The 16,827-nt window shown below is 39.2% G+C and overlaps 1 protein-coding gene across 1 annotated transcript in view; it reads left to right on the top strand.

The window, feature by feature from the left end:
- Positions 1–10,413, top strand: part of LOC139538929 (desmin-like) — a 20,437-nt gene extending 10,024 nt beyond the window's left edge. Inside the window, exons 4-9 of the mRNA XM_071341511.1 lie at positions 2,069–2,230; positions 4,445–4,570; positions 6,338–6,558; positions 7,210–7,289; positions 7,926–8,011; positions 9,872–10,413. Coding sequence (XP_071197612.1) covers positions 2,069–2,230; positions 4,445–4,570; positions 6,338–6,558; positions 7,210–7,289; positions 7,926–8,011; positions 9,872–9,913 — 717 coding nt within the window. The 3' untranslated portion in view covers positions 9,914–10,413. The remainder of the gene's footprint in view (positions 1–2,068; positions 2,231–4,444; positions 4,571–6,337; positions 6,559–7,209; positions 7,290–7,925; positions 8,012–9,871) is intronic.
- Positions 10,414–16,827: the final 6,414 nt, after the last annotated feature.

Raw genomic sequence — 16,827 nt, forward strand, 5'->3', positions numbered from 1 at the left:
ATACCCCACCACCAACTACACACACCACACAACCAACTATACACACCACACAACCAACTACACACACCACACAACCAACTACACACACCACACAACCAACTATACACACCACACAACCAACTACACACACCACACAACCAACTATACACACCACACAACCAACTACACACACCACACAACCAACTATACACACCACACAACCAACTACACACACCACACAACCAACTATACACACCACACAACCAACTATACACACCCACACAACCAACTACACACACCACACAACCAACTATACACACCACACAACCAACTACACACACCACACAACCAACTATACACACACCACACAACCAACTATACACACCACACAACCAACTATACACACCACACAACCAACTATACACACACCACACAACCAACTATACACACCACACAACCAACTATACACACCACACAACCAACTACACACACCACACAACCAACTATACACACACCACACAACCAACTATACACACCACACAACCAACTATACACACCACACAACCAACTATACACACCACACAACCAACTACACACACCACACAACCAACTATACACACACCACACAACCAACTATACACACCACACAACCAACTATACACACCACACAACCAACTACACACACCACACAACCAACTATACACACCACACAACCAACTACACACACCACACAACCAACTACACACACCACACAACCAACTACACACACCACACAACCAACTATACACACCACACAACCAACTACACACACCACACAACCAACTATACACACCACACAACCAACTACACACACCACACAACCAACTATACACACCACACAACCAACTACACACACCACACAACCAACTATACACACACCACACAACCAACTATACACACCACACAACCAACTACACACACCACACAACCAACTATACACACCACACAACCAACTACACACACCACACAACCAACTATACAGCTACACCTACAACCAACTGTACAGCTACACTGCGTACAGTGGATGGGGAGAGGGACTTTTCTAGCTTCTAAAGCCAGACGTCCTTTCATGCTCTCTCTCCTTCCCCTGACATTTGACTTGAGAGAAATGCTGGCATGTGTCAGCTGGTTCGTGACATGGAGTGCCCTCTGTAACATTGTTCAACACATGCACAGCTATAATTAAACCATGAGAGAGAGACTAGATGCTGGGAAATGTATATGAGAGAGAGAGAGAGAGACCAGTGGTCCTGTATTGTAGGACAGAGATAGAGACCAGTGGTCCTGTATTGTAGGACAGAGGTAGAGACCAGTGGTCCTGTATTGTAGGACAGAGGTAGAGAGAGACCAGTGGTCCTGTCTATGTAGGACAGAGATAGAGACCAGTGGTCCTGTAATGTAGGACAGAGGTAGAGACCAGTGGTCCTGTATTGTAGGACAGAGGTAGAGACCAGTGGTCCTGTATTGTAGGACAGAGGTAGAGACCAGTGGTCCTGTATTGTAGGACAGAGGTAGAGACCAGTGGTCCTGTATTGTAGGACAGAGGTAGAGACCAGTGGTCCTGTATTGTAGGACAGAGGTAGAGAGAGACCAGTGGTCCTGTATTGTAGGACAGAGGTAGAGACCAGTGGTCCTGTATTGTAGGACAGAGGTAGAGAGAGACCAGTGGTCCTGTCTATGTAGGACAGAGATAGAGACCAGTGGTCCTGTAATGTAGGACAGAGATAGAGACCAGTGGTCCTGTAATGTAGGACAGAGATAGAGACCAGTGGTCCTGTATTGTAGGACAGAGAGAGAGACCAGTGGTCCTGTAATGTAGGAGCCATGTTTTTTCTCTGGTGAGCAGTATAGGCAGTGTAATTCTGGGCCGGATGTAAAGTCAATGAATCAGGAGAGTGGAGGAAGAAAATATTTGTTAATGCTAAAAGCTGATCATCTAAATTAAATCCTGTATGTACCCCTGACCCCTAACCCCTGACCCCTAACCCCTGACCCCTAACCCCTGACCCCTAACCTCTGACCTCCGAACTCTATCCTCTGACCCCTGCAGGAGATCCATGAGCTGACGAGCCAGATGCAGGAGACCTCCGTGCAGGTCCAGATGGATATGTCCAAACCAGACCTGACCGCTGCCCTCAGGGACATCCGTATGCAGTACGAGGGCATCGCAGCCAAGAACATCTCAGAGGCTGAGGACTGGTACAAGTCCAAGGTAAATACCATCTATAACACACCGTAGTATTATATAATATGGTACAGTACTGAGGACTGGTACAAGTCCAAGGTAAACACTGTCTATAATACACCGTAGTATTATATAATATGGTACAGTACTGAGGACTGGTACAAGTCCAAGGTAAACACCATTTATAATACACCGTAGTATTATATAATATGGTACAGTACTGAGGACTGGTACAAGTCCAAGGTAAACAATAGAAAAATGGGTGGGTATTGACAGTGGGGTCATAGTTAGAGAGGCTTGCTGCCATCGGGATGGTTGAGAGAATTGGCTTAGGACAGTACAGAACAGGATTGGAGCCTATTCCGTTTCGGTTAAGTAATTAAATTGGAATTGGAATTAAATTGACTGCATTGAAATTAAATGAAATCGACCCCAAGTCCCCAACCCTGGCAAAGAACATGTGACTGCCAGTCCTTGAAGTAAAGCAGTGTTAAATAAGTTGAAACTGGATATGATATGTGGACAGTGACAGTAGCTAAGCTAGCTACATCTGCACCACTACACAGTGACAGTAGCTAAGCTAACTACATCGGCACCACTAGACAGTGACAGTAGCTAAGCTAACTACATCGGCACCACTAGACAGTGACAGTAGCTAAGCTAACTACATCTGCACCACTACACAGTGACAGTAGCTAAGCTAACTACATCTGCACCACTACACAGTGACAGTAGCTAAGCTAACTACATCTGCACCACTACACAGTGACAGTAGCTAAGCTAACTACATCGGCACCACTAGACAGTGACAGTAGCTAAGCTAACTACATCGGCATCACTAGACAGTGACAGTAGCTAAGCTAACTACATCGGCATCACTAGACAGTGACAGTAGCTAAGCTAACTACATCGGCATCACTACACAGTGACAGTAGCTAAGCTAACTACATCGGCATCACTAGACAGTGACAGTAGCTAAGCTAACTACATCGGCATCACTAGACAGTGACAGTAGCTAAGCTAACTACATCGGCATCACTAGACAGTGACAGTAGCTAAGCTAGCTACATCTGCACCACTACACAGTGACAGTAGCTAAGCTAACTACATCTGCACCACTACACAGTGACAGTAGCTAAGCTAACTACATCGGCACCACTACACAGTGACAGTAGCTAAGCTAACTACATCTGCACCACTACACAGTGACAGTAGCTAAGCTAACTACATCGGCATCACTAGACAGTGACAGTAGCTAAGCTAACTACATCGGCATCACTACACAGTGACAGTAGCTAAGCTAACTACATCGGCATCACTAGACAGTGACAGTAGCTAAGCTAGCTACATCTGCACCACTACACAGTGACAGTAGCTAAGCTAACTACATCGGCACCACTAGACAGTGACAGTAGCTAAGCTAGCTACATCTGCACCACTACACAGTGACAGTAGCTAAGCTAACTACATCGGCATCACTAGACAGTGACAGTAGCTAAGCTAACTACATCGGCATCACTAGACAGTGACAGTAGCTAAGCTAGCTACATCTGCACCACTACACAGTGACAGTAGCTAAGCTAACTACATCGGCACCACTAGACAGTGACAGTAGCTAAGCTAACTACATCTGCACCACTACACAGTGACAGTAGCTAAGCTAACTACATCGGCATCACTAGACAGTGACAGTAGCTAAGCTAACTACATCTGCACCACTACACAGTGACATTAGCTAAGCTAACTACATCGGCACCACTAGACAGTGACAGTAGCTAAGCTAACTACATCTGCACCACTACACAGTGACAGTAGCTAAGCTAACTACATCGGCATCACTAGACAGTGACAGTAGCTAAGCTAACTACATCGGCACCACTAGACAGTGACAGTAGCTAAGCTAACTACATCTGCACCACTACACAGTGACAGTAGCTAAGCTAACTACATCTGCACCACTACACAGTGACAGTAGCTAAGCTAACTACATCGGCATCACTAGACAGTGACAGTAGCTAAGCTAACTACATCTGCACCACTACACAGTGACAGTAGCTAAGCTAACTACATCGGCATCACTAGACAGTGACAGTAGCTAAGCTAACTACATCGGCATCACTAGACAGTGACAGTAGCTAAGCTAACTACATCAGCACCTAGACAGTGACAGTAGCTAAGCTAACTACATCGGCACCACTAGACAGTGACAGTAGCTAACCCATGTCTCCACCTCCTCTCCAGGTGTCAGACCTGAACCTGGCTGTGAACAAGAACAACGATGCTCTGAGACAGTCCAAACAGGAGAGCATGGAGTTCAGACATCAGATCCAGTCCTACACCTGTGAAATCGACTCTCTCAAGGGAACCGTAAGTGCATCCTACTCTGTTACTACATCCTACTCTATGTTACTACATCCTACTCTGTTACTACACCCTACTCTATGTTACTACATCCTACTCTATATTACTACATCCTACTCTATGTAACTACATCCTACTCTATATTACTACACCCTACTCTATGTTACTACATCCTACTCTATATTACTACATCATACTCTATATTACTACATCCTACTCTATGTAACTACATCCTACTCTATATTACTACACCCTACTCTATATTACTACATTCTACTCTATATTACTACATCCTACTCTATATTACTACATCCTACTCTGTTACTACAGCCTAGTCTATGTTACTACATCCTACTCTATATTACTACATCCTACTCTGTTACTACACCCTACTCTATGTTACTACATGCTACTCTATATTACTACATCCTACTCTGTTACTACACCATACTCTATATTACTACATCCTGCTCTATATTACTACATCCTACTCTATATTACTACATCCTACTCTGTATTACTACATCCTACTCTATATTACTACATCCTACTCTATATCCTCCTGGACTGTTACTACATCCTACTCTATATTACTACATCCTACTCTATATTACTACATCCTACTCTATATTACTACATCCTACTCTATATTACTATATCATACTCTATATTACTACATCCTACTCTATATTACTACATCCTGCTCTATATTACTACATCCTGCTCTATATTACTACATCCTACTCTATATTACTACATCCTACTCTATATTACTACATCCTACTCTATATTTCTACATCCTGCTCTATATTACTACATCCTGCTCTATATTACTACATCCTACTCTATATTACTACATCCTACTCTATATTACTACATCCTACTCTATATTACTACATCCTACTCTATATTACTATATCATACTCTATATTACTACATCCTGCTCTATATTACTACATCCTACTCTATATTACTACATCCTACTCTATATTACTACATCCTACTCTATATTACTACATCCTACTCTATATTACTACATCCTACTCTATATCCTATTGGACTATTACTGCATCCTACTCTATATTACTACATCCTACTCTATATTACTGCATCCTACTCTATATTACTACATTCTACTCTATATTACTACATCCTACTCTATATTACTACATCCTACTCTATATTACTACATCCTACTCTATATTACTACATCCTACTCTATATTACTACATCCTGCTCTATATTACTACATTCTACTCTATATTACTACATCCTACTCTATATTACTACATCCTACTCTATATTACTACATCCTACTCTATATTACTACATCCTACTCTATATTACTACATCCTACTCTATATTACTACATTCTACTCTATATTACTACATCCTACTCTATATTACTACATCCTCCTCTATATTACTACATACTACTCTATATTACTACATCCTACTCTATATTACTAATTCCTACTCTATATCCTCTTGGACTGCTACTACATGCTACTCTACATCCTCCTGTACCAAGTGTACTCTTGTTTTCTTCCCTTCATGGATTTGACAGGAATGGATTGGTGTAAGAAACTCACAATCCAATGCTTTTCCTTTTAAATGGGTGGGGAGTTGTACACACTTCAGGACAATTCCCTAACTTATCATCACTTCAATCACCTCTCCACCAGCTCCCCTCTCAATCTAAGTATGATACCTGTTTACCTACTTTACCTGTTTATGCAATCATCCCTCTCTCTCTCTCTCTCTCCCCTACAGAACGAGTCTCTGCTGAGGCAGATGAGGGAGATGGAGGATCGCCTGGGAAACGAGGCTGGAGGTTACCAGGACTCCATCACTCGTCTGGAGGATGAGATCGCCAAGATGAAGGATGAGATGGCTCGTCACCTCAGAGAGTACCAGGACCTGCTCAATGTCAAGATGGCCCTGGATATAGAGATCGCTACCTACAGGAAGCTACTGGAGGGAGAGGAGAGCAGGTAGGAGATGGGGGTTGAGTAGGAAGAGGGATAGAGAAGAGGGGGGGAAGGGAGCAGTATGGGAGGGTTAGAGAAGAGGGAGGGAAGGGTGCAATAGGGGGAGGGATAGAAGAGGGAGGGAAGGGAGGAGTATAGGGAGGGATAGAGAAGAGGGAGGGAAGGGAGGAGTATGGGGAGGGATAGATAAGATGGAGGGGTAGGGGAGGAGTATGGGGAGGGATAGAGAAGATGGAGGGGTAGGGGAGGAACAGGGGGATGGATAGAGAAGATGGAGGGGTAGTGGAGGAACAGGGGGAGGGATAGAGAAGATGGAGGGGTAGGGGAGGAACAGGGGGAGGGATAGAGAAGAGTGACAGATGGCCCTGGACATAGAGATCGCTGCCTAACAGGTGATAAAAAGTATTAGGAAGTGGACTGGAGAGAGAAGTAAGTGGAATAGGTTCTGAATGCTTCTGTAGTGAGAAGAGCTAGACGGATAGATCGTATTGCTAGAGAGAGAGAGAGAGAGAGAGAGAGAGAGCGTGGTGGGGACGGACGAGGCAGGATAGAGGGGTGAGAACATGGCTGTAAGTGAGTGATTTAAGATGATCATAAAGTGGTCATTTCACCTGTTATTAACTGTCCTGTTGGTGTTCTCTCTCTCTTCCCCAGAATCACGGTATCCGGCTCCCAGTCTTCTCACTCTGGCTCCCACTCTGCTGCCTCATTATATTCCACTGTTGGATTCAGAGGTGACCACTGTAAACACACTTCCTCACAACTGACCAATCAGCAAAGAGTCCTCCTATAAGACATGTACAGTACCTTAAAAGTAAGGGATGGTGAGAGCAGAATTTGAGAGCAGAATCACAATTTCACCACAAGGTGGAGCAGCTGTACCTGAAAACACTGACGGCATGAATTGATGCATTTCGGATATTTGCATCACAGACCACAATCAGTTCAATGACAACAATAGAGGATGATTTAAGTTAATTGATTGATTGATTGGTTGGTTGGGGGTAATTCAACTGTGGCTTTTGATGTTAGGTTGAGACAGAGTGAATCATATATACAACTCTGGGTAGATGTTAGGTTGAGACAGAGTGAATCATATATACAACTCTGGGTAGATGTTAGGTTGAGACAGAGTGAATCATATATACAACTCTGGGTTGATGTTAGGTTGAGACAGAGTGAATCATATATACAACTCTGAATTGATGTTAGGTTGAGACAGAGTGAATCATATATACAACTCTGGGTTGGTGTTAGATTGAGGCAGAGTGAATCATATATACAACTCTGAAATGACGCTGACGTTAGGTTGATTTTGTGTTTCTGTTCGTACGAGGTTGTCTTATTAACTCTGTCCAATCCGTCCGCAGAGACCAGCCCAGACGTCGGACGGTCAGCAGAGGTCCACTCCAAGAAGACTGTCCTGATAAAGACCATCGAGACCCGCGACGGAGAGGTAAAGGCAACTCACAGACGATACATAGCATCCAATATCGGATTTGTTCCAAGTAACACCCTATTCCCTATATAGACCACTACTGGTTCTGGTCTAAAGTAGTGCACTATTTAGAGAATAGGGTGCCATTCGGGACGTATCCATGGAAACCCACAGCTGACAGTCAGTCCGCAGGGGAAAGTACAACTGATCACGCAGGCGTAGCTAATAAAGGCAGACATAGTATTTCACAGCCTTACAGCTGACCGGTGTTCATTTTGTTCTAGATGACATATTCTATGAGCGATGGTGCTCGTGATCTGTGTGTAAGTGCAGCTTATATCTCAACTGTTGACCCAACCACCTTTAATTAACACACTTCTCATATTCTCACCTCCTCAGTATTAGACCTGATGACTGTGTTGTCTACCTCAGTACTGATGACTGTGTTGTTTACCTCAGTACTGATGACTGTGTTGTCTCCCTCAGTATTAGACCTGATGACTTTGTTGTTTACCTCAGTACTGATGGCTGTGTTGTTTACCTCAGTACTGATGACTGTGTTGTCTACCTCAGTACTGATGACTGTGTTGTCTACCTCAGTATTGATGACTGTGTTGTCTACCTCAGTACTGATGACTGTGTTGTCTACCTCAGTACTGATGACTGTGTTGTCTACCTCAGTACTGATGGCTGTGTTGTCTACCTCAGTACTGATGGCTGTGTTGTCTACCTCAGTACTGATGACTGTGTTGTCTACCTCAGTATTAGACCTGATGACTGTGTTGTCTACCTCAGTATTAGACCTGATGACTGTGTTGTCTACCTCAGTATTAGACCTGATGACTGTGTTGTCTACCTCAGTACTGATGGCTGTGTTGTCTCCACCCCACCTCTGAGCACCTCACCCTCCTCTCACAGTTAAAATACCTACAGAGGACACCAGGGTTGGGTTCAATATATTTTAAATTCAATCAAATTCATAAATTGTACATATTCCAAATCAAATTTTTCCTTTTAGCAGAATTGGAATTAAAATGTGAATTTTAGTTTACTTCCTGAATTGACTGGGATTGATTGAATCCAACCCTGGAGAACATACTATTCTTCACATTAAACTACAGCTGTGTATTCACTGTCCTGTCCTGGCCAAACTGTAACGCTCTCTAATGCATCTGATGCTCTGATATTTGTTCCATCTGATACTCTGATATTTGTTTAATCTACACTACAGTTCAAAAGTTTGGGGCCACTTAGAAATGTCCTTGTTTAAAAAAATAAATAAATAATAATAATAATGATTTTAAAAAAAATTATCCATTAAAATAACATCAAATTGATCAAATATACAGTGTAGACAATGTTAATGTTGTAAATTACTATTGTAGCTAGAAACGAATGATTTGTTTATGGACAGATGCATATCTGTATTCCCAGTCATGTGAAATCCATAGATTAGAGCCTTTCAATTGACATGGACACCATGTGTTTGTTGTATTTGACGCCGTTTAACCTATTCCACTTCAGCCATTACCGCAAGCACTTACTCCCTAATTAAAGTGCCACCAGCCTCCTGTGGTTAGATCATTTATATGTGTTTTAAATGACAACTTGTCATTGATCCACATTTTAAAATATATTTTTTTATTTATTTAACACTGCCAAGGTATTTATATGAGGGGACTGTTGTATTTTGTAAAATTGTGTGTAATTGTACGATGCAAGGCTCCCTTGTCAAAGAGACTTTGGTCTCAATGGGACACCCTGTCGAAACAAAGGGTCAATATAAACCATAAAATACGCTGTGTCTCTCGAAGCCATCTGTTTGTTGTCACTGTGACTGACCTATCCACCCTGACTGACTCTCTTCTCCTCCCGCAGGTGGTCAGTGAATCTACACAGCACCAGCAGGACATCATGTAAACAACAACAACAATAACAGCAACAACAACAAGCTTAAATTAGGAATAAAATTGGTGTTTACATACCACGATACGAGGGGTTCTCTAGCTACCGTTTCTAAGCAAAGCCTCGTTTTAAAAGGTCTCTTTTTTTTTGAGTTATGAACACCTTACGAAGCGTTATAACCACCTTATGAAGGGTTATATCCGCCATAGGAATGTTTATAACTCGTGAACTCCAACTAATCAGATGTTATATGACCCATCGCCGAAAGGAGAAGAACATAAGAAGAAAGACAATGTTAAGTTACAGTCATCAGAAGGTGGGAACAAGGTGGAGTGAAAGTCAAGTCAGGCCCTGGCCAGAACAGAACACGCATGGCTAGAAGGGATCTTCAGAATGTCAAGAGATGGATCTCTGTAGTGCACGTCTGTGTTGTGAGTGGGTCTCTTTGCTTCCCAATAGTTTCACAGTGGCCAATGATTTGAAATAAAAAAATATACTGTATCTTCAAAAGAGAATACTATCGATTCTATTCCTTGGTTATTTACTATTTCTGCACTTCATCTGAGACCATTTGATTTTCCTATCAAGCATTAGTCCATATTCTATTAAGTTGATTAAGATTGGGCTGAATCCTAAATGACACCCTATACAGTACACTACTTTTAACAGGAACTAACAGGGCTTTGGTCAAAAGTAATGCACTAAATAGGGAATATGGTGCCATTTGCTAAAGTAAAAAAAGGGATGGGTTTATTAATGAGCTACCCGTTCATTGTTTCATTTCGTGTCTGATTAAAGTTTACTATAACGGATACCAGTGTATTACAATGGAGTAACAAGGATTTAACTTCCTAGTCCTCAATAACCGGAGGTAGTAATACTAGTCATCATAATAACAGGAGGTAATACTAGTCTTCATAATAACAGGAGGTAATACTAGTCTTCATAATAACAGGAGGTAATACTAGTCTTCATAATAACAGGAGGTAATACTAGTCTTCATAATAACAGGAGGAGGTAATACTAGTCTTCATAATAACAGGAGGTAATACTAGTCTTCATAATAACAGGAGGAGGTAATACTAGTCTTCATAATAACAGGAGGAGGTAATACTAGTCTTCATAATAACAGGAGGTAATACTAGTCTTCATAATAACAGGAGGAGGTAATACTAGTCTTCATAATAACAGGAGGTAATACTAGTCTTCATAATAACAGGAGGTAATACTAGTCTTCATAATAACAGGAGGAGGTAATACTAGTCTTCATAATAACAGGAGGTAATACTAGTCTTCATAATAACAGGAGGTAATACTAGTCTTCATAATAACAGGAGGAGGTAATACTAGTCTTCATAATAACAGGAGGTAATACTAGTCTTCATAATAACAGGAGGAGGTAATACTAGTCTTCATAATAACAGGAGGTAATACTAGTCTTCATAATAACAGGAGGTAATACTAGTCTTCATAATAACAGGAGGTAATACTAGTCTTCATAATAACAGGAGGTAATACCAGTCTTCATAATAACAGGAGGTAATACTAGTCTTCATAATAACAGGAGGTAATACTAGTCTTCATAATAACAGGAGGTAATACTAGTCTTCATAATAACAGGAGGTAATACTAGTCTTCATAATAACAGGAGGTAATACTAGTCTTCATAATAACAGGAGGAGGTAATACTAGTCTTCATAATAACAGGAGGTAATACTAGTCTTCATAATAACAGGAGGTAATACTAGTCTTCATAATAACAGGAGGAGGTAATACTAGTCTTCATAATAACAGGAGGTAATACTAGTCTTCATAATAACAGGAGGTAATACTAGTCTTCATAATAACAGGAGGAGGTAATACTAGTCTACATAATAACAGGAGGAGGTAATACTAGTCTACATAATAACAGGAGGTAATACTAGTCTTCATAATAACAGGAGGAGGTAATACTAGTCTACATAATAACAGGAGGAGGTAATACTAGTCTACATAATAACAGGAGGTAATACTAGTCTTCATAATAACAGGAGGTAATACTAGTCTTCATAATAACAGGAGGAGGTAATACTAGTCTACATAATAACAGGAGGAGGTAATACTAGTCTTCATAATAACAGGAGGTAATAGTAGTCTCCATAATAACAGGAGGTAATACTAGTCTTCATAATAACAGGAGGTAATACTAGTCTTCATAATAACAGGAGGTAATACTAGTCTTCATAATAACAGGAGGAGGTAATACTAGTCTTCATAATAACAGGAGGTAATACTAGTCTTCATAATAACAGGAGGTAATACTAGTCTTCATAATAACAGGAGGAGGTAATACTAGTCTTCATAATAACAGGAGGTAATACTAGTCTTCATAATAACAGGAGGTAATACTAGTCTTCATAATAACAGGAGGTAATACTAGTCTTCATAATAACAGGAGGTAATACTAGTCTTCATAATAACAGGAGGTAATACTAGTCTTCATAATAACAGGAGGAGGTAATACTAGTCTTCATAATAACAGGAGGAGGTAATACTAGTCTTCATAATAACAGGAGGTAATACTAGTCTTCATAATAACAGGAGGTAATACTAGTCTTCATAATAACAGGAGGTAATACTAGTCTTCATAATAACAGGAGGTAATACTAGTCTTCATAATAACAGGAGGAGGTAATACTAGTCTTCATAATAACAGGAGGTAATACTAGTCTTCATAATAACAGGAGGTAATACTAGTCTTCATAATAACAGGAGGTAATACTAGTCTTCATAATAACAGGAGGTAATACTAGTCTTCATAATAACAGGAGGTAATACTAGTCTTCATAATAACAGGAGGAGGTAATACTAGTCTTCATAATAACAGGAGGAGGTAATACTAGTCTTCATAATAACAGGAGGTAATACTAGTCTACATAATAACAGGAGGTAATACTAGTCTACATAATAACAGGAGGAGGTAATACTAGTCTACATAATAACAGGAGGTAATACTAGTCTTCATAATAACAGGAGGTAATACTAGTCTTCATAATAACAGGAGGTAATACTAGTCTTCATAATAACAGGAGGTAATACTAGTCTTCATAATAACAGGAGGTAATACTAGTCTTCATAATAACAGGAGGTAATACTAGTCTTCATAATAACAGGAGGAGGTAATACTAGTCTTCATAATAACAGGAGGTAATACTAGTCTACATAATAACAGGAGGTAATACTAGTCTACATAATAACAGGAGGAGGTAATACTAGTCTACATAATAACAGGAGGTAATACTAGTCTTCATAATAACAGGAGGTAATACTAGTCTTCATAATAACAGGAGGTAATACTAGTCTTCATAATAACAGGAGGTAATACTAGTCTTCATAATAACAGGAGGTAATACTAGTCTTCATAATAACAGGAGGAGGTAATACTAGTCTTCATAATAACAGGAGGTAATACTAGTCTACATAATAACAGGAGGTAATACTAGTCTTCATAATAACAGGAGGTAATACTAGTCTTCATAATAACAGGAGGTAATACTAGTCTTCATAATAACAGGAGGTAATACTAGTCTTCATAATAACAGGAGGTAATACTAGTCTTCATAATAACAGGAGGTAATACTAGTCTTCATAATAACAGGAGGAGGTAATACTAGTCTTCATAATAACAGGAGGTAATACTAGTCTTCATAATAACAGGAGGAGGTAATACTAGTCTTCATAATAACAGGAGGTAATACTAGTCTTCATAATAACAGGAGGAGGTAATACTAGTCTTCATAATAACAGGAGGTAATACTAGTCTTCATAATAACAGGAGGAGGTAATACTAGTCTTCATAATAACAGGAGGTAATACTAGTCTTCATAATAACAGGAGGTAATACTAGTCTTCATAATAACAGGAGGAGGTAATACTAGTCTTCATAATAACAGGAGGAGGTAATACTAGTCTTCATAATAACAGGAGGAGGTAATACTAGTCTTCATAATAACAGGAGGTAATACTAGTCTTCATAATAACAGGAGGTAATACTAGTCTTCATAATAACAGGAGGTAATACTAGTCTTCATAATAACAGGAGGAGGTAATACTAGTCTTCATAATAACAGGAGGAGGTAATACTAGTCTTCATAATAACAGGAGGAAATACTAGTCTTCATAATAACAGGAGGAGGTAATACTAGTCTTCATAATAACAGGAGGTAATACTAGTCTTCATAATAACAGGAGGTAATACTAGTCTTCATAATAACAGGAGGTAATACTAGTCTTCATAATAACAGGAGGAGGTAATACTAGTCTACATAATAACAGGAGGTAATACTAGTCTTCATAATAACAGGAGGAGGTAATACTAGTCTACATAATAACAGGAGGTAATACTAGTCTTCATAATAACAGGAGGAGGTAATACTAGTCTACATAATAACAGGAGGAGGTAATACTAGTCTTCATAATAACAGGAGGTAATACTAGTCTTCATAATAACAGGAGGAGGTAATACTAGTCTTCATAATAACAGGAGGTAATACTAGTCTTCATAATAACAGGAGGTAATACTAGTCTTCATAATAACAGGAGGTAATACTAGTCTTCATAATAACAGGAGGAGGTAATACTAGTCTTCATAATAACAGGAGGAGGTAATACTAGTCTTCATAATAACAGGAGGTATTACTAGTCTTCATAATAACAGGAGGAGGTAATACTAGTCTTCATAATAACAGGAGGAGGTAATACTAGTCTTCATAATAACAGGAGGTAATAATAGTCTTCATAATAACAGGAGGAGGTAATACTAGTCTTCATAATAACAGGAGGTAATACTAGTCTTCATAATAACAGGAGGTAATACTAGTCTTCATAATAACAGGAGGAGGTAATACTAGTCTTCATAATAACAGGAGGTAATACTAGTCTTCATAATAACAGGAGGAGGTAATACTAGTCTTCATAATAACAGGAGGTAATACTAGTCTTCATAATAACAGGAGGAGGTAATACTAGTCTTCATAATAACAGGAGGTAATACTAGTCTTCATAATAACAGGAGGTAATACTAGTCTTCATAATAACAGGAGGAGGTAATACTAGTCTTCATAATAACAGGAGGAGGTAATACTAGTCTTCATAATAACAGGAGGAGGTAATACTAGTCTTCATAATAACAGGAGGTAATACTAGTCTTCATAATAACAGGAGGTAATACTAGTCTTCATAATAACAGGAGGAGGTAATACTAGTCTTCATAATAACAGGAGGAGGTAATACTAGTCTACATAATAACAGGAGGAGGTAATACTAGTCTTCATAATAACAGGAGGAAATACTAGTCTTCATAATAACAGGAGGAGGTAATACTAGTCTTCATAATAACAAGAGGTAATACTAGTCTTCATAATAACAGGAGGTAATACTAGTCTTCATAATAACAGGAGGTAATACTAGTCTTCATAATAACAGGAGGAGGTAATACTAGTCTTCATAATAACAGGAGGAAATACTAGTCTTCATAATAACAGGAGGAGGTAATACTAGTCTTCATAATAACAAGAGGTAATACTAGTCTTCATAATAACAGGAGGTAATAATAGTCTTCATAATAACAGGAGGTAATACTAGTCTTCATAATAACAGGAGGAGGTAATACTAGTCTACATAATAACAGGAGGTAATACTAGTCTTCATAATAACAGGAGGAGGTAATACTAGTCTACATAATAACAGGAGGTAATACTAGTCTTCATAATAACAGGAGGAGGTAATACTAGTCTACATAATAACAGGAGGAGGTAATACTAGTCTTCATAATAACAGGAGGTAATACTAGTCTTCATAATAACAGGAGGAGGTAATACTAGTCTTCATAATAACAGGAGGTAATACTAGTCTTCATAATAACAGGAGGTAATACTAGTCTTCATAATAACAGGAGGTAATACTAGTCTTCATAATAACAGGAGGAGGTAATACTAGTCTTCATATTAACAGGAGGAGGTAATACTAGTCTTCATAATAACAGGAGGTAATAATAGTCTTCATAATAACAGGAGGAGGTAATACTAGTCTTCATAATAACAGGAGGTAATACTAGTCTTCATAATAACAGGAGGTAATACTAGTCTTCATAATAACAGGAGGAGGTAATACTAGTCTTCATAATAACAGGAGGTAATACTAGTCTTCATAATAACAGGAGGTAATACTAGTCTTCATAATAACAGGAGGAGGTAATACTAGTCTTCATTATAACAGGAGGAGGTAATACTAGTCTTCATAATAACAGGAGGTAATACTAGTCTTCATAATAACAGGAGGAGGTAATACTAGTCTTCATAATAACAGGAGGTAATACTAGTCTTCATAATAACAGGAGGTAATACTAGTCTTCATAATAACAGGAGGAGGTAATACTAGTCTACATAATAACAGGAGGTAATACTAGTCTTCATAATAACAGGAGGAGGTAATACTAGTCTTCATAATAACAGGAGGTAATACTAGTCTTCATAATAACAGGAGGTAATACTAGTCTTCATAATAACAGGAGGTAATACTAGTCTTCATAATAACAGGAGGAGGTAATACTAGTCTTCATAATAACAGGAGGTAATACTAGTCTTCATAATAAAAGGAGGTAATACTAGTCTTCATAATAACAGGAGGTAATACTAGTCTTCATAATAACAGGAGGAGGTAATACTAGTCTTCATAATAACAGGAGGAGGTAATACTAGTCTTCATAATAACAGGAGGAGGTAATACTAGTCTTCATAATAACAGGAGGTAATACTAGTCTTCATAATAACAGGAGGTAATACTAGTCTTCATAATAACAGGAGGAGGTAATACTAGTCTTCATAATAACAGGAGGAGGTAATACTAGTCTACATAATAACAGGAGGAGGTAATACTAGTCTTCATAATAA

This window comes from Salvelinus alpinus, chromosome 14 (assembly GCF_045679555.1).
Source record: "Salvelinus alpinus chromosome 14, SLU_Salpinus.1, whole genome shotgun sequence".
NCBI classification, from domain to species: Eukaryota; Metazoa; Chordata; class Actinopteri; order Salmoniformes; family Salmonidae; genus Salvelinus; species Salvelinus alpinus.